At 55.3% G+C, this 23,030-nt stretch overlaps 1 protein-coding gene across 3 annotated transcripts in view; it reads right to left on the bottom strand.

The window, feature by feature from the left end:
• PDGFRB (platelet derived growth factor receptor beta) overlaps nucleotides 1–22,170 on the bottom strand; it is a 34,451-nt gene extending 12,281 nt beyond the window's left edge. The window contains exons 1-15 of one of the 3 annotated variants that reach the window (XM_037397975.1): nucleotides 21,773–22,170; nucleotides 21,445–21,600; nucleotides 7,847–7,916; nucleotides 6,056–6,352; nucleotides 5,341–5,610; nucleotides 4,938–5,065; nucleotides 4,442–4,616; nucleotides 3,671–3,863; nucleotides 3,344–3,459; nucleotides 2,679–2,805; nucleotides 2,309–2,520; nucleotides 1,443–1,537; nucleotides 1,018–1,150; nucleotides 495–599; nucleotides 274–384 (exon numbers count right to left, since the gene is read on the bottom strand). In XM_037397975.1, the coding sequence (XP_037253872.1) occupies nucleotides 274–384; nucleotides 495–599; nucleotides 1,018–1,150; nucleotides 1,443–1,537; nucleotides 2,309–2,520; nucleotides 2,679–2,805; nucleotides 3,344–3,459; nucleotides 3,671–3,863; nucleotides 4,442–4,616; nucleotides 4,938–5,065; nucleotides 5,341–5,610; nucleotides 6,056–6,352; nucleotides 7,847–7,895 (2,011 nt within the window). In that variant the 5' untranslated portion in view covers nucleotides 7,896–7,916; nucleotides 21,445–21,600; nucleotides 21,773–22,170. Of the gene's footprint in view, nucleotides 1–273; nucleotides 385–494; nucleotides 600–1,017; nucleotides 1,151–1,442; nucleotides 1,538–2,308; nucleotides 2,521–2,678; nucleotides 2,806–3,343; nucleotides 3,460–3,670; nucleotides 3,864–4,441; nucleotides 4,617–4,937; nucleotides 5,066–5,340; nucleotides 5,611–6,055; nucleotides 6,353–7,846; nucleotides 7,917–9,270; nucleotides 9,369–21,444 lie in introns of all 3 variants that reach the window. The other 2 variants (XM_037397976.1, XM_037397977.1) reach the window with 2 other exon arrangements.
• Between the last annotated feature and the right edge of the window lie 860 nt (nucleotides 22,171–23,030).

The raw sequence follows: 23,030 nt of genomic DNA on the forward strand, positions 1-23,030 counted from the left end.
GGCAGGGCCAGGGGGCAAAGCCACCTTTCTGGTATCAAGAGTTTTTGCAATTTGAAATTTGTGTTTGGGGAGGGAGGTGGGGGCTAACAGAAACATGCCTTCTCTGTTTCAAACAGGTTGAAAAGAAAGGCTTTCAGAGCCCCACAAGGCTTTCCTAGACGAAAGGTAAATCATTCTGACCCAGAAAACAGGAATTATTCTGAGGACAGTCCTCTTCCTTAACACAGTCCTGGGAAGCCGGGAGAGGAGACAAGGCACCCAGCGCTCCCCTACCTCCTTTGGTGCAGGCCCCCAGCAAGTTGACGATGTTGAGGTGAGGTCCCAGGTGGCTCATGATCTTCAGCTCGGACATGAGGGCTTGCTTCTCACTGCTCCGGGCAGTGGCTGTTGGGGAAAGCCCAGTGTGAATGGGAGCACAAGGAGTGCTGTGCATGGGCACTGTTTGGCCTTGTGGGTTTTGGGTGGGGGAAAAAGGTGGTGTGGGGGCAACTCACACTTGAGCATTTTGACTGCAACTTTCATGGTGGACTGCGAATGGCTCAGGCCATGGGCTGTTGCCTCCACAACACGTCCAAAGGCACCGGAGCCGAGAGTGCGTCCTGCAAAGAAACAGCAAAGAGACAAAGTTGGTCCTCGCAGAGAGGTGAGGAGGGGAGCTTGGTAAAGTCCCCTGTCTGGAACCCCACCAGCCTTGCTAAAGTCATTCTGGTGGGCACGGAGGCAGTCTTGAACTATGATGTTTGGGGCTAGGGCTGGCTTACATCTGACTAGGAAGAGAAGGATCCTTCAGCTGCAAGAAAAGATGGCCAGGAATAACCCAGTACTTCATGCAAAAGGGAGCAGCTGGCCTCCCACTATGGCCTCAGATGGTCCCCCGGTCCCAGGATCACATCGTATCTGCAGGGATCTCTGTGCCTTTTCAGGGTTGGTCTGTTTTAGAGATCCCAAGCCCAAACCTATCACTCCCAGACAGCCAGGACCCCAGGGGTCCATCAGAGGGACCTACAGAGCCTTTACCTAATACCAGCTTGTCCCTGGGCACCTCCCAGCTGGAGTCATAAGGGAGCTGCATGGGATCCACGTAGATGTACTCATGCCCGTCAGAGCTGACTGACTCAATCACCTTCCAGCGGATTTCATAACGAGGTTTCTGGAAAGGGGAGCAAGGGGAAAAAAGATATCTGAGAGGCTGACAGTCAGAAAGGGCATGGGGGATGTGGATGGGCTTTGTGAGGGAGTCTTTGGTCCCTGCAGCTGTTGCCTCATTCCACGCCTAGCCTACAGATGCCAGGGGCATGCAGAGACTGATGGAGTCCCATGGTTCCTGGCACAGGTGGGACATCAGCAAGCCCATGCCAGCAGGAGTTCACAGCTTTGCTCTTCCCAGCCACACTGACACAAGGATACTACTGTGGCAGCCTGGGAGCACTCTCCTCTTTTACCTTCTGCCACAGGACGATCAGGATGATCAGGGAGATGACGGTGAGGACCAGCAGGGCCAGGATGACAGAGATGATGACCACCTTGAATGGCAAGGCTACAATGATAACAGGGACAGCAGTCAGACTCCTCCACCTCTGCATGGTCTGAGTACCCTGGGCAAAGGAGGGGACAGCAACGCAGAAGGGTCCCTGCACCCTTCCCCTTCTCCCCTCTAGCCACTGTCCCCCCTCCTGCTACACACCTTCCCCTCAAAAAACATTGGCCCTGAGCTCTCCTCTGCATGGGGACAGTCCTTGTCCTCTCCTCCTGGGCAGACCTGCCCAGTACTGGCAGGGCCAGCACCCCAGAGATACTGGGGTGATGGGTTTTGACAGCCCATTAGAGGGCTTGCTGCCTTGGGAGAGGTTTGGCCATGGTAGAGTGTAAGGAGCTAGAGGGGCTGGTTTGCTTGGGGGAGGGCTGGAAGCTCCGGGCCTGGGGTTAGAGCATCCTTCCTCCTATTTGGGATGTTCAGTGCATGGATGTTCGAGTCCGTGGCACCATCTAGTGACCCGCAGGCTCATAACAAGGCACCGGGGACCTGTTCTGGCACTCTGATCTCGCCTCCCTGAGGGAATGACCCTGCCAGTGGTGGCAAGAGGATGTCCATGTCTAGTGGACATAAGGGCTCCAGACTCCTCCTGGAGCAGCCTTTCCTGCTCAACCCAAAGGAGGCTTCATTTTGGGCAGAAATACCCAGCTTTCCTGCCTTCAAGGACTGCTGTCATCAGAGGACAGACCTGGCTCCCAGCACCTCTGGCCTGGAGACACAGAGAGAAAAGTCTAGCTCCGCACCACTGACCCAGACCGTCCCCTCAGGCCTCACCATGTGGGACCAGAGTGATGTCCTGGGAGTTGGTGCCCAGGAAGTTTTGCACGGTGCATCTCAGGAGCAGGGGCTCATCCACCCTGTGCAGCTGCAGGGTGCTGTTCACGCGGTACACCTGCAGCTCCGCGTGGTACGTGGCGTTGGTCTGCAGACCAATCTCTGTGGACTCGTTCCCTAGCAGCCGGGTGGGCTGCCCCTTGGTGCTGCACCTGGTTGGAGGGAGGATAAAGGCACCTGAGAGTTGGGACCATGTACCACCATGGGATGCCTGGGAGTGTAGGCCAGCAGAATACAATAAAATAATAGTTTATTATTCTAATAAATGCAAGGGTCCAGCCATTCCCATGGGCTCCATCACTCCACTTACCATTTGATGTCACTGCAAGTAGACCAGCTGATCTCTGGCAGGGGCATGCCTTCAGCAGAGCATGTTACAGTCTGCTCCCCACTGCTGGCACTGCTGTTCTCTTTGAGGTCCACCACTTTGGCTGGCACTGAAACCAAGAACGATGGCAGTGAATTCTCCTTTCTGACTGCAGGATGGAAGCAGAACTTGATTCCACTATACCCCTAACATGGCCTGGGGGTTAGGAGACAGTGAGGTAGGACTCAGCATATCAATTGTGTTTTATTTTTGAAAGCTAACAGCAAAAAGAGAAAGATTTGAGGGAACTATGGAGAAGACCTGCCCCCATCTAGCTTGCTTGGAGAACACAGGCAAGCACAGAGAAAAGTCCTGGACATCAGAGCTGCACAATCATCTCTGCATTTACTACCCTGTGCAAGGGCATGAAGGCCAAACTGCTGGTGTCTGCACTGCCTCCCTGTCCCCCTTGCTGTGAGACCAAGTGTGAGATATTGCAAACGAGCATGTGTCTTGCTCGAATGCTCTACCTTTAAACAAAACCACTCTGGAGCTGTGTAGTTAGAGGAGTAAGGACTTCAGTCTGAGAGTCCTGCAGCAAAGGATGGAGCCACCTCCTGAAAATCCCCACACACTCCTCAGCCCCATGTCTGCATGCCCATCCTCACCATTTATCTGCAGATGGAAGGACAGCTCCTGCTCATCATCCTCATTGGAAGCCCGGATAGTGTAAAATCCTCCTTCTTCCTGCTTCACCCGCACAAGCACCAGAGCTGTCTGGTACCTGGAGGAGTGGAGGAGACAGTGATTTGTATGGGAAGGTGCCCGGGGACTGACAATGCTCAGAGGCAACCAGCTCCTACCCATCTGAGGCATGCTTGAAATCCACTCATGGAAAGGCATTCAACCACCAACCGTGTCCAACCAACAATTTGAAGGTTGCTTTGTGAATTATACACACACACCCCCCCTGGTGAGGAACGATGGGCCCTCACCTGGTTTCTGACAGGTTCCTGCTGGTGATGGTGAACTCGCTGCTGCTCTCCATGGTCAAAGTCTTGTTGTTCTTCAGCCATACAATGCTGGGCTGTGGGTAGGCTTCCACCTCCACCTGAATGGTGTGGCTCTTGTGGACCTCGGCATACACCGTGTTGGGTAGGTGGGTGTGGAAGCGCACAAAGCCACGCTCTGAGAGGGGGTAGGAGGGATAAGGGGGTCAGAGAGAGAAGCAACCCCCTTTCCAGCCCTTTGGACAAACATGGGTCTGCAGAAAAATGCTGTGAACACCCAGAAATGGTGGGGCAGCTCCAGATCCATCTCTCAAGGCTTCAGGCTTGTGTCTGAGAGGAGTGCAGATGCAGAGCTGCAGAGGAGCTCACGGGGCAGGCAGCATGCAGGGGAAAGGCTGTTACTTTGTGGAGATGGGGCAAGTTCCCTCAAATTACACAAAAGTAGGACAGACTGGAGATAACAATATGGCCTCACATCACCTTGGCATTGCATTGTGCAGAAGAGCTCTTACCCGTACCCTCATGTGACTTAAAGGGTCACAAAAAGCTATAGTGGGAAATTTGGGATGTTTTGAAGCCAAGAAGTGGGCAGCGGTGATGTGGGGTGAGGGAAGGCTTTTTGTCATGGTTATTTAGGGCAGAGGGGAGTAGGAGAGAGAGCTGGAGGCCATGCAGAGAGAAGAGGGTGTCACTCTGGGGCATCATGCCCGGACGCCATGTGGTTTGCTGGCTTTGGGCATGTGGGCAGCAACGCACCGATCACATGGATGGTGATGTCTTTCCGGTCTGTCTTCTCATGGTAGCCCTCAGAGACATTGCAGACGTAGGTCCCACTGTCCTCTAGCTCTGCGTTCTGGATGATGAGGATGGAGCGGATCTCATGAGTGGATCCAGGTAGGAAGTCAGTCACTGGCTCCACAGCCTTCCCTGCCTGCACAATGTGGACAGAAGATACGGTCTAAGAAGTCAAGAGCATGTTCTGCCATTGAAGCTGCAAAGCCAGGCTCACAGGGAGGGAGGAGGAGGGGGTAGAGGACCCCAGTTTGGCTGCCACAGGGACAGGGAACATGTGCTGATCAGAGGCCACTGAGACAAACAGCCTTAATCCAAGGATAACCCCATCAAGCCTCCCTGTATGGCAGCAGCAGTATCCCACAGTTTCTGCCATGGGGATATTGATGAATGATTGTCATGGGACATCTGGGCAAAGGCTGGAGCTGCTGCCCGGAGCCTGTGGGGCTGGAGTACTCACTTGCTTGCGGGGATAATCCCAGTTGAAGTTGACTAGCTCATTGCCGCTCACAGTGCACATCAGGGTAACATTTTCTCCTTGACGCACTATGGTCTGCACTGCGCTGATGGAGACGTTCACAGATGACACTGTGGGAAAGGTGAAAGAAAGGAATGAATAATGAAGTGGGCATGCAGTCCATCTATCCTGGGTGGACTGGTCCACTGGGAAGTCTTTTCCCTGGTGGATGGAGTTGGCACTTCAGCAGAACCCATTCTCTAATGGAGACAAAACTAAATTCAGCCTGCAAATTGATGAGGGGCATCACTAAGGAGGTAGGGGGAGAGCTTTGTTGTGCCCTGCCATTGGGCTGAAGGAACAGCCACAGCAGGTGTACAGGTATGCTATGACAATGGCAGCTCACCCTGGATCCTATAGACATAGAAGGTGTCTGAATCCACCTCCTGGTCATCCACAATTGTCCGGCAGAAATAGGTCTTATCCTCAAAGAAGCCTTTGAATCCCTGTTGTGGGTCATAAGCAGCTGGGATGGGGTTCTCCACCTTCTTCTCATAGAGCGTCACCTGCATCTGTGGGTTGGTCACACGACATGGGATGATGGCCTCTGTGTAGCCCGTGATGAAGATGAAGAGCTCTTCAGAGGTGATTGCAGGGAGGAAGACTAGGGAGGGATCTGTGGGAGAGAAGGAACGTTGGTTACAGAAAGCTGCTTGAAGCTGAACCAGGGCTTCCCTGTGCTCCTCCAGGACTACAACACAGGGCTCTGTCTCCAGACTAGTGGGATGCTTCTTCTCTTACTCCCCATGGAAAAGTAGAGCTGCCATGTTGTGGGTTTGCCAAACCTCTCCTGGGGAGGGTGAGAGAGACCCAGACACTGCCACCTAGCACCGTTGCCTCCCTCCTGACTTGTCCCAACACACTACCCATGGGCCTCTCTCATGAACTGGCATACCAAAGACATGCCACAGCCAGATGACCTGCCATGAGGGCTCTCCTACAACGGGAGGAAGGATTTTGGGGAGCCAGGTGCTTAGAGACAGCATGATAGTTCAAATCCTTCTTGCTCCTGTTGGCTAAACTGTGTGGGAATGCAGAGACAAGGACATGCTGTCCCCTACCTGGAACATAGATGTACAGGGCTTTCCTCTCTGCTGGCTCTGGAGCATGGTCAGGGCTGTAGGTGCATGTGTACTCCCCGGTGTGACGACCCGTCACGTTCCTGAGGGTGAGATTGCTGAAGAAGACACCATCCCTTTGCTCCAGGGATGCAGCGAGGGGCTGCCCCTCCCGTTCCCAGACCAGCACATTGTCCCCATAGCACAAGAGGGAGAAGGTGCTGTGGAGGCCGAGGACAAGCTCAGTGTCTCTGGGTTCGATGTGCAGCCCACTGCCCCCCGACGTTACCTCCGGCAGACCTGGGAGAGGAGGGAGAGAGGATTTGTTTTTTGGAATTGGATTCCTCTGAAGTCCAAGGAGAAGTATGCTAGAGCACAACCTCATGCCAATGTATTTGGTTTGTTGTGTTAGCCTTTACACTGAAAAATAACCTTGCTGGATTTGTCCTCTTTGGCATAGCCACCACTCACAGACATACTCTCCTCAAAACTGTCCTGTCAACCTAGACCTTGCTGGGTCACCCTTCATTCCCTGTACCTCCTGAAACCCTTACTGGAGAGGAAATAAGACATCACGGGGTTTAGCAACGTTCAAAGTTGCCCATGTTGTCCTTGGCAATTCTGGGTGGAGAACCCCCCATCTTAAGCTTTAACTCCATCTGTCCCTGTCCAACCTTTCTGCGAGGTAACTGCATCCTCAGTGCTGCCCAGTGTCATCAGGCGGTGAGGAGCAGAAGGCTGGCTCAGGAGGGATTTGGGGCAGCTGCCGAAACTGTGGGTGTAGACAGAGCTGCGCTGGGACGCAGCCATGCTGTGGTGCCGCTGCAACAGCCCAAGGGACATCCTTGGTAAGGATGGGGCTGGAAAGGGGGGTGACCTGGGCCTTCCCCACATTTGCTTACATTCTTGGCTTTTATGCATCCTGTGAGTTGGTGTAGATGGCTCAGGGAGCTGACAGTACAGTACAGATAGTACTGCCAACCTCTAAATGAGCCTGTCCCTGTAAAGGCAGAGGTAGGTCTCAGATGCACCTTCAAAGGCCATGCATTTAGCAAACAAGGGGGAGAGGAGATGATGAAACTCCCTGCTCTGCTGGCTGCCTCTCCACAGGGACAGTGTCAGACGGGCACAGACTAGGCTGAAACAATGTCAGTTTACAAGAAAGTGAAAAGGGAATGAAAGCAAAACCTTGCAGGAAATCCTTTGGAAGCAATAGAGCAGGCAAGGTCTTCCTGAATGGCTCCCCATGTCTCTCCCAGCTTCCTTGCTTCACCCTTTGTCTGGATGTCCCAGTGGGGCTGGGACACGTGCTCCTCCCTGGTGTCCCCACTGGTGGGCAGGGCAGCTGGGGACAGTCCCCAGGTACTCGAAGCACTGCTGTAAACAGCCCAGATGCAGCCAAACGTCCTGTTGCTTTGCTGCGGGGGTTTATAATATATATGGGGTCTGATCGAATCCTTCCTGCCGTGGGGGTGTCGGTAATGTCCACCTAATGCAGGTTGTTAGGTGTCTGCTACGGGCTGAGCACACCTGGCAGTACTGCCTCTGCAAAGGTCTCCTCCTTCCACGCAGCTGCATGTCATCTTTACATCCACCCTGCCATGGGACTGGGGTGGCACTAGCCCATGGACCCAAGTCGTTAGGAGAGACAGATGTGCCTGGAGCATGCTGTGCACCCCAGTGCCTCCCCACGGCAGTGCCTTTTCCTCCCCCTCGCCCTAAAGTGAGCATCCCAGGGCAGCATCCCCACGCAGGGGCCAATCCTGCACACGCCTCCCTGGCCACAGTACTCACCAGTGAGGATGAGGAGCCAGAGAGATGTCTTCAGAGAGGGGTGCAGCATGGCGGGCTCTGGGGCTGAATCCTGCCAAGAACAAAGCGGGATAAGCACAGCACTGCCAGCAGAGGAGGGCTCCCTTGGCTACCCCGGGCAGGGGGGGGCCCGGAGCCCCTACCCAAGCCCCAGGTTTCTTTCTCCACCTCAGAAACCTCCCATCTCTTTCCAGTTTCCAGCCTTTCCCTCCCAGCGGGGTGGCTGGTTCCCCCTCACGCTGAATCTGCAGAAGGAGCTGTTTCTAAGGCATCTCCCGCTGGTAAACAGGGGTTTTGCTGGAGGCTCCAGCAGTTGTGTCAGCTCTTGCTCATCTCTGCTCGAACTGCCGCTCCCCGCACTGCAGAGCCCTGCCTTTCTCCCTCCCTCTGCTCTACCGCTAGCCTTTTTCTCCCTTAGTTTTTGCTTCCCTCAGTCCCAGTGAGATAAAACTTGCTAGAAAGCAGATTCCCCTCCAACCCTCCCACATTTTCTGCTCCCTCCAATGAAATAAAGCAAGGCCAAAGAAATTCCACAAAAACCTGAGTTTCTTATATATATATATATATATATATATATAAAGGGAATATTTAAGAGAGCTTTTTGGTTAAAAATCCCTTTCATCAACATTTCTCAAGAAATCTTCCTGAGAGCATTTTTAGCCCTCCCAGATGCAAACCAAGAGCCCAGAAAAGATGAAGCCAGAGGTCTCTAAGAACAGTGGGGTCTGTCCCCTATGTCATGGGGTGATAGGCAACCCTCCTCATCATGCCTCAGGAATGGGGATGAGTATTTCTGAAAAGCAAAATGAAGAAGCTAACAAGGGGAAAAGTAAGGGGAAAGGCTTCCTCTGTGCCTGGGCAAAGCTGGGGGGTAAATGGAGTTCAGCTGTCCTGAACTTGGGGATGCTCCTGCATGGAGCTCAACTTCACAGCTCAGCCACACTGCAATCTAGGGCTGAGCTCCTGCCCTGCCGCTGGACCACCTCCCCTCTCCCAGTGCAAGAGACATTTTGAACCTGCTCCCAAGGCAGACCCGGAGGAGAAGCCCCCATGACACTGGTACGTTGCTCTGCGGAGCTGCTCGCCAGGCATGAGGGCAGCTAGTGGCAATCTGGACTTGCTGACCTGGCCCCAGGCACTGTCTCTTACTGAGCGGCTCTGCTGCCTCTTGGCCCTGGAGTGGCCTCTTGGTCTGCTTGATGTTAAGGAGGAAATGTTTTTTAAATGACGTGAGCTTGTCAGATGTTTTTATTATTCTCTTGCTTTGGCTCAACAAAAGGCTGATCTACCACCAAATCCTTCCAGGTCTCCAGCTTATTCAGCAGCTTCCCTGTCCCCCCTCCAGAAAAACCCTTCTGTGATTCCTTCTCTCTTCTGCATTTGCCAGAGGGGATAAGAGAACTTACAGGGAAGAGCTGGGGGTGCGTAGGATGAAAGGACCAAGGTGAAATTCAGGCTGTAAACGAACATGACTTCACTGCACCCACCCTCAGAGAGCACCAACCTGCAGGAGAGAGGAGGATGATGGACAACCTAATCTCAATGCCCTCCAAGGCACTGCCATGAGAACAGTTAGATTTTTTTCCCAATTCTCCCTTGCAGAGGTTTGTGATTCATCTATTATTCAATGTCCAAGGTTTTAAGGACCACTGGGATCCTCTTCTTTCACCCCTCCCTGCCTGCATGCACAAGCCAGGCTGCATTCGACCCCTCCCAAAGTATCTCCTGACAGCACCTAAGGTCTTCCCAAACTCATGCCCAGCTTTTAGCTGCCTGTCCACCATCTTCATGGCTGTCACTGTTGGTCCTATTCCAGGTGAGATCTTGGATTCCTCTTCCCACAAAGACAGATCCTTCACTCCACCAGTGATCTCTGTAGGATAACTGATAGGGCAATCCATGGCTCTGCCAGAGCTGGCTGCAAGTGCATGTTGATGCTGGGCTAGCATGGCTGCTGGTTCAGCGAGCAGTGGGAGCCCTGCAGCCTTCACCTGCTGCCTCTGGCTGCTTCCCCTGTGTTCATAGTTGTTTTTAATAAAGCTGCTGGTTTTGCAGAAAAGCATTTCTCTTGGAGACACTTCCCAAGCAAAGTGGGAGGGTGGCAACATCTCACAAGAAGTGGTGAGCTCTCCCTTGTTTGTCTGCTCTGGCCAGGGCAAGACGTATGCCTGGAGGTGCTGAGCTCTGCCCGTCCTGCAGGATGCACGCAGAACATGGCTAGCAGAAGGACAAACCTTTTTCTCCCTGTCATGTGCACACAGGCATTTCACAAGGGATGCAAATACCCCCAGCTCACTGCCAGCCTTGAGAGCACTTGTTCTGCTCCTCAATCTCAGCTTTTGTTCTCAGCAAGAGCAATAAGATACACCCTATGAGTGCCAGACAAGGAAGAGCTGAGGTGGGTACAGCCCCATTCAGTGATCCGAAAGCAGGGTCCCAGATGTTTTCCCACCCAGAGACCCAAACACTATGGGTTAGCAGGGTGCCATGGACCCCTTAGACTCCTACAACCTTCCCATCAGCCAGGACCTGAGGATTTTCAAGCCATGGGACTACTTTCTTCCATCCATCCTGGTACATGCCTGGAAGCCAGGGAGGTCCTGCAGCAATGCCACCTCCAGCGCCCTTCCCTCAGCCCTGCGGCTCTGCAGCAGCCTCCCACCTTGCAGCTGCCAAGGTGAAGTCTGAGCTCTCCATCCCCACGTTATACCCCTCACCATCCTCTCCTCCCTGCCAGCACAGGTACAGACCTTCCTCTGCCCCTCTCTGGCACTGTGATGTGAGGGCAAGCTGTCCCTGGCCCAGCAGGGCAGGGAGCTTTTCTGTTAAGCTGCAGTGTTTATTATTCTAAAAGAGGAATTTGGCTGGGAGAGAAGACAGGAGGTCAGCTGGCTCGCAGGGAGGCTGGGCTGGCTGGGCAATGCAGCTCTGTGCCCACATTCAGGCCCACATGCCTGTGGGGTGGCCGCGCTCTCCCGGAGTCTGGGGTCCCTGGGGCCATGCTGGGGCTCTGCCAAGTGCCATGGGGGAGGATGGCTCCCTGCCAGCCTGCACACCACGTCCCTGCTCGCCTCTGCGCTGCTGCCCAGCGAGGCTGGGATCTGGGCACTTCAGGACAGTGAATATCTGGGAGGGTTTCGAGTCCAAATGAGACACAGATACAGGCGACTGTCCCTGCCCGGTGACAGGGCCACATTGTCTGTCCTTATCTGTCCTCTGTAATCACATCAGCCCAGCGGTGCTGCACGTGTGGCTTTAGGAATGCGGCCGCTCCTCCTCCGGACAGGAGTGGCGAGCGGGTTTGCTGGCGAGATGGGAGAGCTGAGCCAGCTCGGGCTGCCGGGTTTCCCAGCCCGCTGCCGCACTGGCAAAGGGGCAGCATCCCAGAGCTGGCTGTGGCCAGGCACCGCTGAGAGCCTGTCTGAGCAGCTCTACCCTCATGCTTTTGCAGCATGTTGCATGGGGCAATGGGATAAATGGGGGCACCCCAACATCCCTGAGCAGCAGCAGCAGCGCTGTGCAGAAGGCACCCTGGGCTCTGATGGCCCATGGAGCCATGCCCTCACAGACGGGACACAGGAGAGAGAGCCAGAGCAAAGAGGTCAGACGGCACGGCCAAGGCCATGTGTCAGGGCCACGGCTGCGCCAGGACCAGTACTCAAGTCTCCCAATTCCCCATATCATGACTTCACAGCTTCTCCAGAGCAGCCCCCTCTCATTTCTCCTGCATCCCAAATATGAAGACAGCTGAGCTTTCTTCTCCACCTCCTCTCCCACTCCCCAGCTTGCTGCTGCGAGTGGTGGCCAGGGGCTGATGCCTCTGTGGCTAATGAACTTGGAGAGGAATTTCTGCAGCGGGAGCAGGGCTACACCCAGGGTCTTGGATATGAGGAAATGCTGTATCCAGCCTCTTCTGGGGGTGGTCACATCTTTATTTAGTAAGTACCATCCCTCCAGCCATCTCTGCCACTCTTCCCACTTCACAGTGCCTTGCTCAGCAGACCAGGCATCACCAAACCTTATTGATTTATTACTGTTCCCGCACTTCAGACCTATCTCTTCTTTAATGATGCTAGTAAGCCAAAGATGCCTTTGCTAATGCCCAAAATATGTTGTGTGGGCTCAGTCTTGACTATTCCTGGGAAACGAGGCGAGAATTTCCTTTGACTTAGCTCAGCATGCCCTGCCACACCTCTGAGCTCCCTTCCCTCTGCTGCTGCTCCCAGCATGTGTACGGGGCAGTGCTCCTGGCAGAGCACCACAGCACGTATGGCAGCACTGGCACGAGCATCGCATGACACTGCCCGTGCCCAAGCATGGATCATGTAGGATGGGGACATTTCCAGCACTGCAAATGTCTTAAACCATGAGCGTCCACACCAAGGGGGCCCTCCCAGGCCACTGCCCTCCTCCCAAGCATGCCTAGCCTATGTTTCTTGCCTTTCCTCCACAACCACTAACGTCCTGTGGAGAACCAGTATGGGGGTCCTGCGAGCACCTCCAGTGCCGTGGGAGCCGGAACCAGCCTTAAAGCTAGTGCATGGGGAAGGAGATGGCTCGGCGTGCCAGGGAGGAGGAGAGCAGCCGCAGCTGTGCTGACAGCCACCTTGGGAGGAGCTCTGGTCCCTACACACCAGCAAGGGGATGTGCTATCTGCTGGAAATCAGGGTGCACAGACCCAGCTCAGCAAATTTACATTACCAGGGCAATTCCTGCACCCATTGCCCCACATTGCTTTTCTACACTCACTGTGCTCCCCTGGCCCAAGCCTCCCTCATCCTGCAATGCTGGGCAGAGGTGCTGGCTGCCAGCCCGGCTTGCCAGGGCATCTCGGCTGGCGACAGGACGACCGCGGTGAGAGAGGGAGTGGAGAAGCAAAGCCAGGCCTCTCGCACAGCCTCTGGTCCTTTCTCTTCCTCTGGCTTTCTATTTCTAGCAACTTTTCTTGCTGGGGCTGTGCTTCCAGGCGCTCCCACAATGCTTGTTGGCCCTGCCGTCCTGCCAAGCAGGCGAGGGACATCTGGTGCAAATTAGCGGGAAATAAAATATACTTTATTTCTTCTTTGTCTAAGCGCATCTGAGTCATTAAGTGAGATCGTGGGTGCCCGTATGCAATAAAAAAAGCAGCCCCGTATGGATCCCATGATCAGTGCTACTCGCAGCCAGGGAGCGAGGGCTTTTCCTGGCTGGAGGGAGCACCGTCCCCCTCTTTCGACAGCAAAAAGCTCCCTGAGCAAAGGCTGGAGACTCCTGAAACCCAAGCTTTGCTTGTCTGGCAGTGAAACTCTTTGGCTTGTCCTGTGTTCCTCTGCCACCCTCCCTCTGGCCTCTGCAACTGCTTCTTTCCCACCCTTTAATCTAAATAAAACTGAGTGGTTGGTGGTGTTTTTTTTTTTTCCATTTGGCTGGAACCATCCGGAGTTGCAACATCTCTCCTCTGGGGTCCCTTGGCTCTCATGACACCGTGTTTACTCACAGGCCAGATTATCATCACAGAGTCCTTTTTCTTTTTCCCAGCACATGGCTAGAATTAGGCAGGGCACACACATGGGGAGCCTGCCGTCCCAAGGCCCATAAACAGCTGCTGATAAAACACAGAGGTAGGAAATCTGAAACCAGGCTGAGGGGCAGAGGGGAGGGGAGTCCCTGGGGTCCCACAGGCCATCCCTGCCCAAGGGATGAACATCTGGGGGCAAAACCCGCCTCACCCAACCACCTGCCAGCACCAAGGAGTTCTGAGGCTTTACCCAGGCACCGGTGAGACCAAGGGATGCTGAGAGCCCTGGGTGCCTGTTTGCAGCATGCCTGAGTTTGGGGGTTCCTTGCAGAGGTGAGGTTTTGCAAGCACTTAGAGGCAGCACTGCTAACGCCTGAACCCTCCGAGTGGTTTTGCCAGAGCTCTTTGGTCTGTGAAGATGTGATTAAAGCCACAATTCTGGTGTGGACCACGCTCTTAGGAGATGGTCAAAGCAGGGGCATATGCCACCTCCAGGGCAGTATGAGCTCAGGGCCACCACATAGCCACAGGTGGGGACAGCTTTCCTGCTTGCCTCTGCTGCAGAAAGCAGGGATAGTGTGACCAGAGACCCTGCCCAGGACCTCAGATCCTGGTCCCCTGCTTCAGTGGCACCTGGAGGAGGTGGTTGTGTGGTCATGAGGGCACTGGTCCTGCAGCCAGATGGCAGGACATGAGCTATCACAGGCAGCCTTCTCCGGGCCAGCCTGCCACGGGCTATTGCAGGCTTTGACAGCATCTGTCAGAAAGCTGAAAATGAGGATCATGACTCCAAAGTAGGGAGGGAAGCTGCCGGGGAGGATGATGAGTCCGCATTGAGCCCTGGCGGTATGATTCAGCAGCCCTGGGGTCAGCCATGTGAGGAATGGGGTGGGGTGGTGAGCCCCATGCAGCCCCATTTCAGCTGCGGCCACCCTCCCCATCCGAGTGTGGGGTGACTGTAACGTGCACGCATGCGATCCAGAAAACCTCAAGCCATGGGCTTTCTCGCTGCGAGGACCTGGGACAGGGGGACATGGGACCATGGTGAGCCCTGCACTCTCAGCTTTAATCCCCCCCCAGCTTTCCCACTCCATTTTAAGCCCATGGGAGATGGAGGAAAAAAGCGACCTATTTAGTGTAAGTTCAAAATAAAACAAAACATCTGTTTGGAGACGTGCCAGCATTACAAATAATCCCCCAGCCTCGAGTGCTGGTATTTGTGGCCCTTTCAGCTGCATATGCTCCCCTGCTTCCACTTTCGGAGGAAAGGCCATGCCCCAGGGCTGACAGGGCTGCTCCCCAGAGCCTGCGAGCTTGGCCCAGGCTGTGGGAAAACCCTGGGTGAGGACCAGGGCTCACCTGGGGTCGGGGAAGGAGGAATGGGGGTGTTAGGAAGAACGGCTGCCACGTGCCAGGCAAAGCTGAGGCAGTGCCTGGCTGTCCCTTGCTGCATACCCTGCTCCTCACCCCAGACAAATCCTGTCTCCCTTACCCTCCCTAGGGCAGCCAATCAGTGCCAGGGCCATGGTGATGCCACGACGGGTCCATGGTGGTGCTGGGGACTGGCCAGCATTTCGGAGCACAGCCCCGAAGTCTGGCGTTGTGTGTGACAAGGGATGCTCGCACCGGGTGTGGGGAGCAGGGCTTTGCTCAGCCTTGGGGCTGGCCCAATGCAGTGCAGTGATCCCCTGGGGAGGCACAAATGTGCCCCTTGGGAGCATTTCAGCCTTTCCCAGCACCCTTCTCCAGCAAGATGCTCTAAAGGATGCAACAGAGCCCAGCTGGCTGTCCGTTACCGTCCCCCAACTTCCCCATTGCCCCGACAGCAAAGACATTTCAGGAGAACGCATCACGCGAGTTATGAACGTAGCTGCAGGGCACCTAAACCACGGCTCAGTACCCACACAGCTCCCTGCATTGCTTCACTGCTGGCCCCTCCAACCAAGCAGCAGCACCTCAGGGCTGGCTGGCAGCAGTGACTCAAAGAGCTCTCTGGCCCCTCCACCCCTGAAGTGGCATATTGAGGGCTCCCAGCTCCCAAGCACGTGGGGCTGGATGGGGCTTGCCTCTCCGAGCAGAGCCCACCTGTTTGCCTGCTGGTTTTCCCCACCACTGGTGGAGTGGAGGGGGCAAGCAGGGGATGTGGGACCAAGGGTTAGGCACCATCCTGGCTGCTGGTCTCATGTCCTGGCACCCCCAGGGCTTTCCCTGCTCACATACCTTGGCTGCCAGAAAGCTGCGTCTGCTTTCCCACGGAGATGAGATGCAAGGGAAGCGCTCTGCTAAGGTATACATGAGGAGGAAAATAATCCCCAGCATGTCAGCATCGCTATCACCTGCTCAGAGTTGCTATTTGAGGGTGGCTGCTATGATGGGGCCAGGGCTAGAGCCAAAGGTCCCAGCTTGCTCTAATTAACCACTAATCATCAGCTGGGAGGGGAGGGTGATGGAGGCAGGAGAAAGAGAGCCATCCTGAGCCCTGGTAGGATGTAGGGGCTTTGCAAAGTCCCAGGAGCAGTCAGAATGTTGTGGTCTTATTAGTCCTACACAACAGTGAAGGATGAGCAACCTGATCCTTCTCTGACAATTTCCCTGAGACACAGATCTACCAGGGAGGAGGAGATAATCTGTAGATGCATCAGCTCTTCTCAGCTGCCTGTGAGGGACCCGAGCTTAATCGCTTTGTTCTGGAGTTTTAAACTCTCGTATCTGGGATTAGGCACTCATCAGCTCTGTGGTCAGGGCACCCTTTGCCCATCTGTGGGACCCAGAGAGGAGCCTGGCACTGTAGCTGGGGTGGGAGAGTGCAGCGCCAGGTAGTGCTGGGGTGTGAAGGGCAGAGGCTGCTTCCAGAGGGGAGCTGTGTTTAATTTGGCCCTGCTGCTCCTAGGTTCCTGGGAGGAAGCAAAATGCAGCTGCTGGTGCAGCTCTTGGTGCTGGGGACTGATCCTGCCCCCTCCTCCATAAGCTCACCTGTGGGGCAGGAGGACCAGGGTGGTGGCACCCAGGACAGTAGAGGGCTGAACCATAGTGGTGGGGCAGCCACCCTCATCCCATCCCCCCTCTCCTGTCTGCTGGCAAGCTGGGGTCAGACCCCCAGGAGGCAATTGCATATGATGTAGGTCTGGCCCCCACCTCCTTATAACAGCAGGACCTGGGGGCAACGATGGAGCTTTCTGGAGCAGGGGGTGCAGAAATCCAACACGTTCCCTATGTATCTGCAGGTTGCACAGGGGATGCCTCCCTCTTGGATAACCTTCTCCTATGTGCTCTGGCCAGGCTCTTGCCATCCTGCCTGCAGGGTCCTCTATAACCTCCAGCAGTTCCTCTCCCCTCAGTCATGGAGCAAAAATCAGCTTCCCTGTGCACCCATGCTCTGCAAACAGCCCCTGCCCCCCAAACCTCGCAGATCCTCTGGAGGAGAAGCTAAGACAGGACTCTGTGTCAGGGCTAGCAGCTGCCATCACCCCCTGCCCTCCCCTGAGCACAGCTTTAAAATGGGCGCCGAGTCCTGCTCCCTGCACAAGGAATTCCTGAATCAAACCATATTCTCCCAAACAGCTCCCAGGCTGGAGAGTGAAACTTGGCAGCTGCCTGCAGGAGAGCGGAGGGGACCCCTGTCACGATGCCGGCAGTGCTTGGCCCCGAGGAAAGCAGGGTTTCTGTTCTGCAACCATTTGCTCAGCAAAGGCTGAAACCGAGGTGACTTCCAGTTTGCGAGCAGAGAATGCGCTTGCAGAGAGTGGAGCTCGAAATGGTGTATTTTCTGCTGGCCCCAGTTCAGACAAACCCACAAGCAAACATATTTTTTTGTATAAATAAGACAGTGTGTCTCGCCAGTTAAAGCAATTCAAACATGAATGTAGCAATTTAATTGGTGCCAATTACTGTGTCTCTGTAGCATTAAGATTTCAGTCACAGACCCTTCCGCGTGGTAGATGGGCCCACAGGGGGAAGGCAGAGGGACCAGCAGGATGGGGTCCCCTGCCTGCTTTGGGACCCTCATCCCTCCGAGCAGCCCTGGTGCTACCCATGGGGACATGCTGAGAAGACCCTTTCCATAATGGGTAGGTGGTCCCTCCTACTCAATCTGTCTCCTAGTCTGCAGCCCAGGGTTTGACGGCCAGCACAGTGCCCTAGTTAAATCCCTGCACTCTCCAGCTCTTCCCTGCTCCTGCACCCCACAGCATCCTGCAAGCTCCATGACACACCAGCTCTCATTGAGCCTGGAGAAGAACATAGGGTGGCTGTTGGCAGGGACCTGGACAGATGAGCAGATGCCCCTGCAGGCATGCCCTGGAGAAGATGAGTCCAGCCATGGGCGCAAGACATACACCATTTGCACTACACCAGCCTGGCTTTCCTGGTAGCAGCCTTTCTGTGGGAGCTTTTGTGAGCTCCCTGCTCTCTGCACAGGCTCTCCCCACCGTGATCCTCTGGCTCTGCAGGCTGGTGGTTGCAAGAGAAGGGCACAAACACAGACCAGGGCATGCCACAGCCTGTGTGCCAGGTGTGCACCCAGGAACAATGAAAAAGCAGGGTGTGAGGGGCAGCGCATCACTGTACGTCTCCTGCTGCCAGGCTGGAGGGCCAATGGACCCTTGTAAGCACGTGATCCATCCCAGCACCCCTCTGTGCATCTCTGGTATGTGTTCCTGTCCCTGTCCCAGCTGGGTCTGCTCAGTGTCCCCCATGGTGTCAGGAAAGCACTGCACTTCCAGGAGGAGTTGTCCCAGTGGGAGCAGAGCAGGGCAGAGGTGCACTTGGCTCGGGGAGCCTAATTAGGCAACCAGGGAGAGGAGGAGGGGAAACAGCCACCCCTAAAACAAGCCTGGTTATGTCCAATTTGACTGGTGGAGCGGAAGGAGCCTCCTGGAGCTGCTCCAGCCTCTGAGGAAACAATACCCAGTCTATACCCTCCCCTTGCAACTACTCTCCAGGGGATTTCTTTGCCTTGGTTGAAGTACAAACAAACAAACTCCATGAAGTGTTCAGCTCAGATCCTCCCTTGCAGGGATAGGATGCATCCCACCAGCCCCAAGCCTGCATGGTCCCCAGCTCCCCCCAGCTCTGGGCCAAAGGCAGCCCCCACTGCCAGCACCAGAGCTGTGCTCCTGTGGGATTTGGCCACCATGTAGCTCCTCCACTCCCTGCCCTTTGCTGCTGCATCCTGGGAAGACACTTTGCTGGAGCCTGACCCTATGAACACCATTGCAATCCCATCCCACTCCAGTGCGGCATCAGGCACTGGGGCCAGTGGGACCTCAGGGCCTCCTGGCCCCAGGGTGGAGCAGGGCACAGGAGTCCCTGCCCGGACCCTCTGGCAGCGGCCCGCAACACCTGCCTGTCATTTGGGTGATGCTTCGGCCAGCCAACATGGTCTTTCTTTGTACAGCATCACTATCGCAGCTAGAGATAGGTTCTTAACCTCAGCTTTCCTCCAGTACTCACCAAGGCAATTTTGTCTTGCCCTAGTCCTGGAGAAGGGCTCAGTGCTCTCCTCTCTCTAACAGTGTTGTTCTGAACGCTTTGGAAATCCTGTCACAGACCCATCAAAAATGAGGCTGAAAGAGATCATGGGGTCATTGCCCTGCTTGCAGTGCCCCCATCTCCCCAGCCAGAGGTTTGCCCAACATGTCTTTTAAAGCCGGTAGGGCTGAAGGCACCCAGCCTCTCACCTTTAAACCTACAGACATTTCCCCTGAAAGCTAACTTGTTTCTTTGCAGTGACCTTTCCCTTGCATGAAGACTGTGCACTACATCCCCACAACATCCAGTGACCAATGAGCCCCATCAACCCCTCCCCGAGCCCTCTGCATCCTCTTCTGGGCTTCTGATCCCTCTCTGCTCTCCCCAGCCTTTCCACTCTGTGGACTGGAGCTTTTCTATCCCTGATGAAGTGCTTGGCATCATTTGCTGGGGGGACTAGCTCCCCCCACCCTGCCTGTTCATGACGCCCCCAGCCACGCGCCTTTTGGCACACCCCATGGGAAGAGCTGTGGGTTTCCCCACACCACGCTGCAATCCGGTTTGTGTCCACTATAGCCCCCAGATCCTTTCCCACTGCATGAGCTGCCTGGGCTGTTAGCTCCGAAGATGACACACAGACATCTAGTATTTCTTTCCTAATGGCAGCGTGCTGTCACAGCTTGCTGTTGCTGATCCCAGTGCCCTTGGGATCCTCCTGCACTCTGATCTGCCTGCACACCAGCTGCCCACCCAGCTTGGTGCCAGCCCAGAGTTTAGCACGCGTGCTTGTCTGTTGCCCAGGCAGTTAATGTAGAGATTGCAGAAGACCAAGCCCAAGTCAGAGCCCTGTGGGACCCCACTAGAAATGACCAGGACTTTGGACAACAAGCCATGGCTAACTTCTCCCTGACTGCAGCATCACAGCTGGACGTGCTTGTATTCAGATCATGCTGCCCGTTCGGACTATGGGCAGCCTGAACCTGCAGCCCTGTGTGGGGATGCAGGAGAGGAGCTGAGGGCAGGTGATCGGGTGGCCACAGTCCCTCCGCCTGCTCCTTCAGCGAGGACCCGCCATGTTGTTGAGCTGGAGAAAGGGGCAGCTGGTTTTTAGGGAGAGAGAAAATCCCTTTGCATGCTGCAAATGGGTGGCTGTGGCTTGATTCTTCTCCAAACCCCTGACCCCTCTTGATGCACCAACTGACTTAGAAGTGTTTCCTGGACCCAGGGACATTGTCAGGGGTTGGTGACTGCCACATCTCACCCAAGCCTGGGTGACATCAATGTCAAGGAGCAACTTCAAGCCTCATGTCAGACCATGCCCAGAGTTAACTGTCAACCAAGGCGGCTACCTGGCGACTCCCTCTCCAAGCCAGCACATGGCCTCTGCCAGGCAGACCTATGGCTTTGCCACTGGCTCCGGTTGCCTGAACGAAACGTGCCCCTTTCCCAAGAGTATGGGATGCACAGTCACCTTGTCCTGCAGAGTGCTGAGGGGGAAATGACCCTTCAACCAACGCCCCAATGACCCCTGGGGAGCACTGGGGCTCAGCATTACCAGTCCTTGCCATTGATAGAAGACCTTCTGAAAAGATTTGGGACTGCCAAGCCCCTGCAAACAGGGCAAGGATGGAGCAGCACAACATCCCTTTCCACCACAAGTCCTACTTTGAAAGTCTCCTTGTTGGCGGATGAGTGCAGGAACTGGATGCCCTGAGCCCGCAGTGGTCCCAGCATGAGCACCAAAGCCCCACAGGTCATGCAGCCCCTGTCCCTGGACTGTCAGGGCTGCCTGAGTCAGCACAGCTTTATTCCACACCAGTTCCAGCCTGCTGGAGATCCTCAGCTCCTGGGCACTTGCGACAGCAGAGCGGTTGCCCATATCCATGCCTAGAAGGGTTTTACAAGGCTCTGCCCCTCCAGTACACGGCACTCCAGGGTGCAGGCCCTGAGCAGGGCTTGCAGACATCCCTCTCCACTTTGGCCTGGTCCACAAGGACAGGAGTCCCACCAAGGGCACAGACCGAAGCAGCATGGTCCTAGGAGACCCTGCATTTAGGGATGACCACGGGTATGTTCAAACAGTCTAATGCTGCGGTGATGCTGCTCTGCAGTGGGGTACACTTACACTTCTAGAAGATGTCTTGCTAGGGGTGGCAAGCAGTCCCTTCCCCATGCACATCCCAGCCCTCCCACAGCCACCAGGCTGCGAGAGCCAGGGTAACCCTCTGACCCAGGGAAGGACCGAGAGCTCCCCAGGGAGAAGCAGAGATCCACTGGGCCCTGCTCCCGCTGCAGCACTATACCCCTCCAGTCCCTCGGCTCCCTGCAGTTTTCCCAGCCTAGGACCTGGAGAGAGTGGATGGGATGGCTTTTCCCGCGGGATGCCGCAGAGCTCAGCTGCTCTTCGTCAACCACCACCTCCCCAGGGCCTGGCAGGGTGTTTTGTGGTGCCAGCCCCATGCAGGCGAGCAAAGCCCCTTCCAGAGCAACTAGGCTAGCTCGAGGAGAGGATCCCTGGGGTCTGTACCACCTCCAGCGCGCGGCTCCCTGGCCAGAGAGCCAGAGCAGAGCAGGAGGGCCAGCTGACCCCTGGGTGGGTGACATGAGGGCTTACCTTGGGCAGGGTCTCACCGGCAAATGCCTGTGCCGCACGTCCCACGGGCGCTGGCCGCCCCGAAATTCCTTCCTCTCCTCCTCCGCACTCTTTATCTGCTGCCTGCCGAAGCTCTCCCTGCCCTCCCAGCTTTCCCCAGCTGGCAAGGCTTTTCCACTTAAAGGAGAAAAAGAGGGAAGGGAAGAAATGAAGTGGAGGGGAGGAGGGGAAAAAAAAAAAAATAAAATCAAAAGGAGAGGCAAGGCTGTGCCAGGGCTGGGCTGCAGCCAAGCCCTTGCTCTGCTCCTCTAGTGCATCTTAGCAGCACCCTGGGCAGCCCCCAGCCCACCTGGGAGGGGGTCCAGCCACCTCGAACCCCAGCGTGGAGCAAAGCCCCGGGCTGAGGGGTGTGCACGCGTGTGTGTGTGCGTGTATAAATAAAAGAGACCTCGGGAGGAGGAGAAGGGGGGAGGCTGCCTCGCCAATGAGGAGCGGAGTCCCTCCGACTTCCTCCCTCCACCCTCTGCGGGGACCCTTTGCAGAGCAAAACTTGCGATTAAAGCCCAGCAGATGAGTGTGAGGGGAGGGAAAAAAAAAAAAAATTGAGAAAGGAGGAGAAGCCAAAGGGGCTGCAAGAGAGGGGAGTTTTGCTGCAGGCTGCCGATGACTGCGAGAAGTGAGGGCCTGGCTAACGGGAAACAAAAGGAGCCCAGACCAGCCCGGCTCTCGCCTCCTTAAACCGGAGGAAAGGAGCTGCTCTCTCCCTGTGTCTGCTTTCAATTCTGGCCTTTTTCCCTGTTTTCTTTTTTCTTTTCTTCCCCCCACCCCCCCCCCCCCCCCCCCCCCCCCCCCGGCTTCAAGCCCCCCTCCCCTTTTTCTTTTTTTTTTTTTTTCCTCCCTTTCTCAGGATATGAGGGGATGTTTAGAAAATCCGCTGCCCACGCCAGCAGCTGACTCATGTTTTTATTAAAGAAGGCCTGTACTGAACCGACTCCGCATATTCCCCCCGGACGCCTCCCCGTGCCGTGCCGGCACTGCGCCTCCCGCCCCGCTGACCCCCGGCTGGCCACGGCCGCTCGGGGACCGCCAACGCGCCCTCCCAGCCCTTTTGTTTTTTTGGAAAGGGGAATAAAAGGTCTTGTGCGACTGGGATGCTGCAGCAGACGGTGGTTTGGTTGTGGACTCAGGGCCGTTTGGGCTGCCGAGGGGCATGGAGCTGGGAGAGGCAGCAGGAGTTTCCACCTCAGCCATGCCATCATCTCAGATGTCCTGCACCCCTCCTGCTCTGGCAGGGTGGAAGCCAGCTGAGGAACATGCTGAGTCATTTGATGAGTCCAAATAGTTTCTGAGAGTCTCTCAAGAGGCACAGCATTATTGTTTATCCAAAAGAGTATTATTTTTTTCGATTTGTTTCAGGACTGTAATGAGGTGCAGAAGCTCTTTGGATCAAAATTGTTGTTTGACTCATCAGTTCTTGTCACCATTTCCATCTTGGGGATGTGCTTTTGTCTGATCCAGACAAGAAAAACTGCAAAAATACACTGGCTATCCTGAAAAAGGAGACTCCCCTGAAAAGATGCTTTTCTATCTTTCTTTCTTTTCCTTTC

The sequence above is a fragment of the Falco rusticolus genome, chromosome 8 (assembly GCF_015220075.1).
Source record: "Falco rusticolus isolate bFalRus1 chromosome 8, bFalRus1.pri, whole genome shotgun sequence".
NCBI lineage: Eukaryota > Metazoa > Chordata > Aves > Falconiformes > Falconidae > Falco > Falco rusticolus.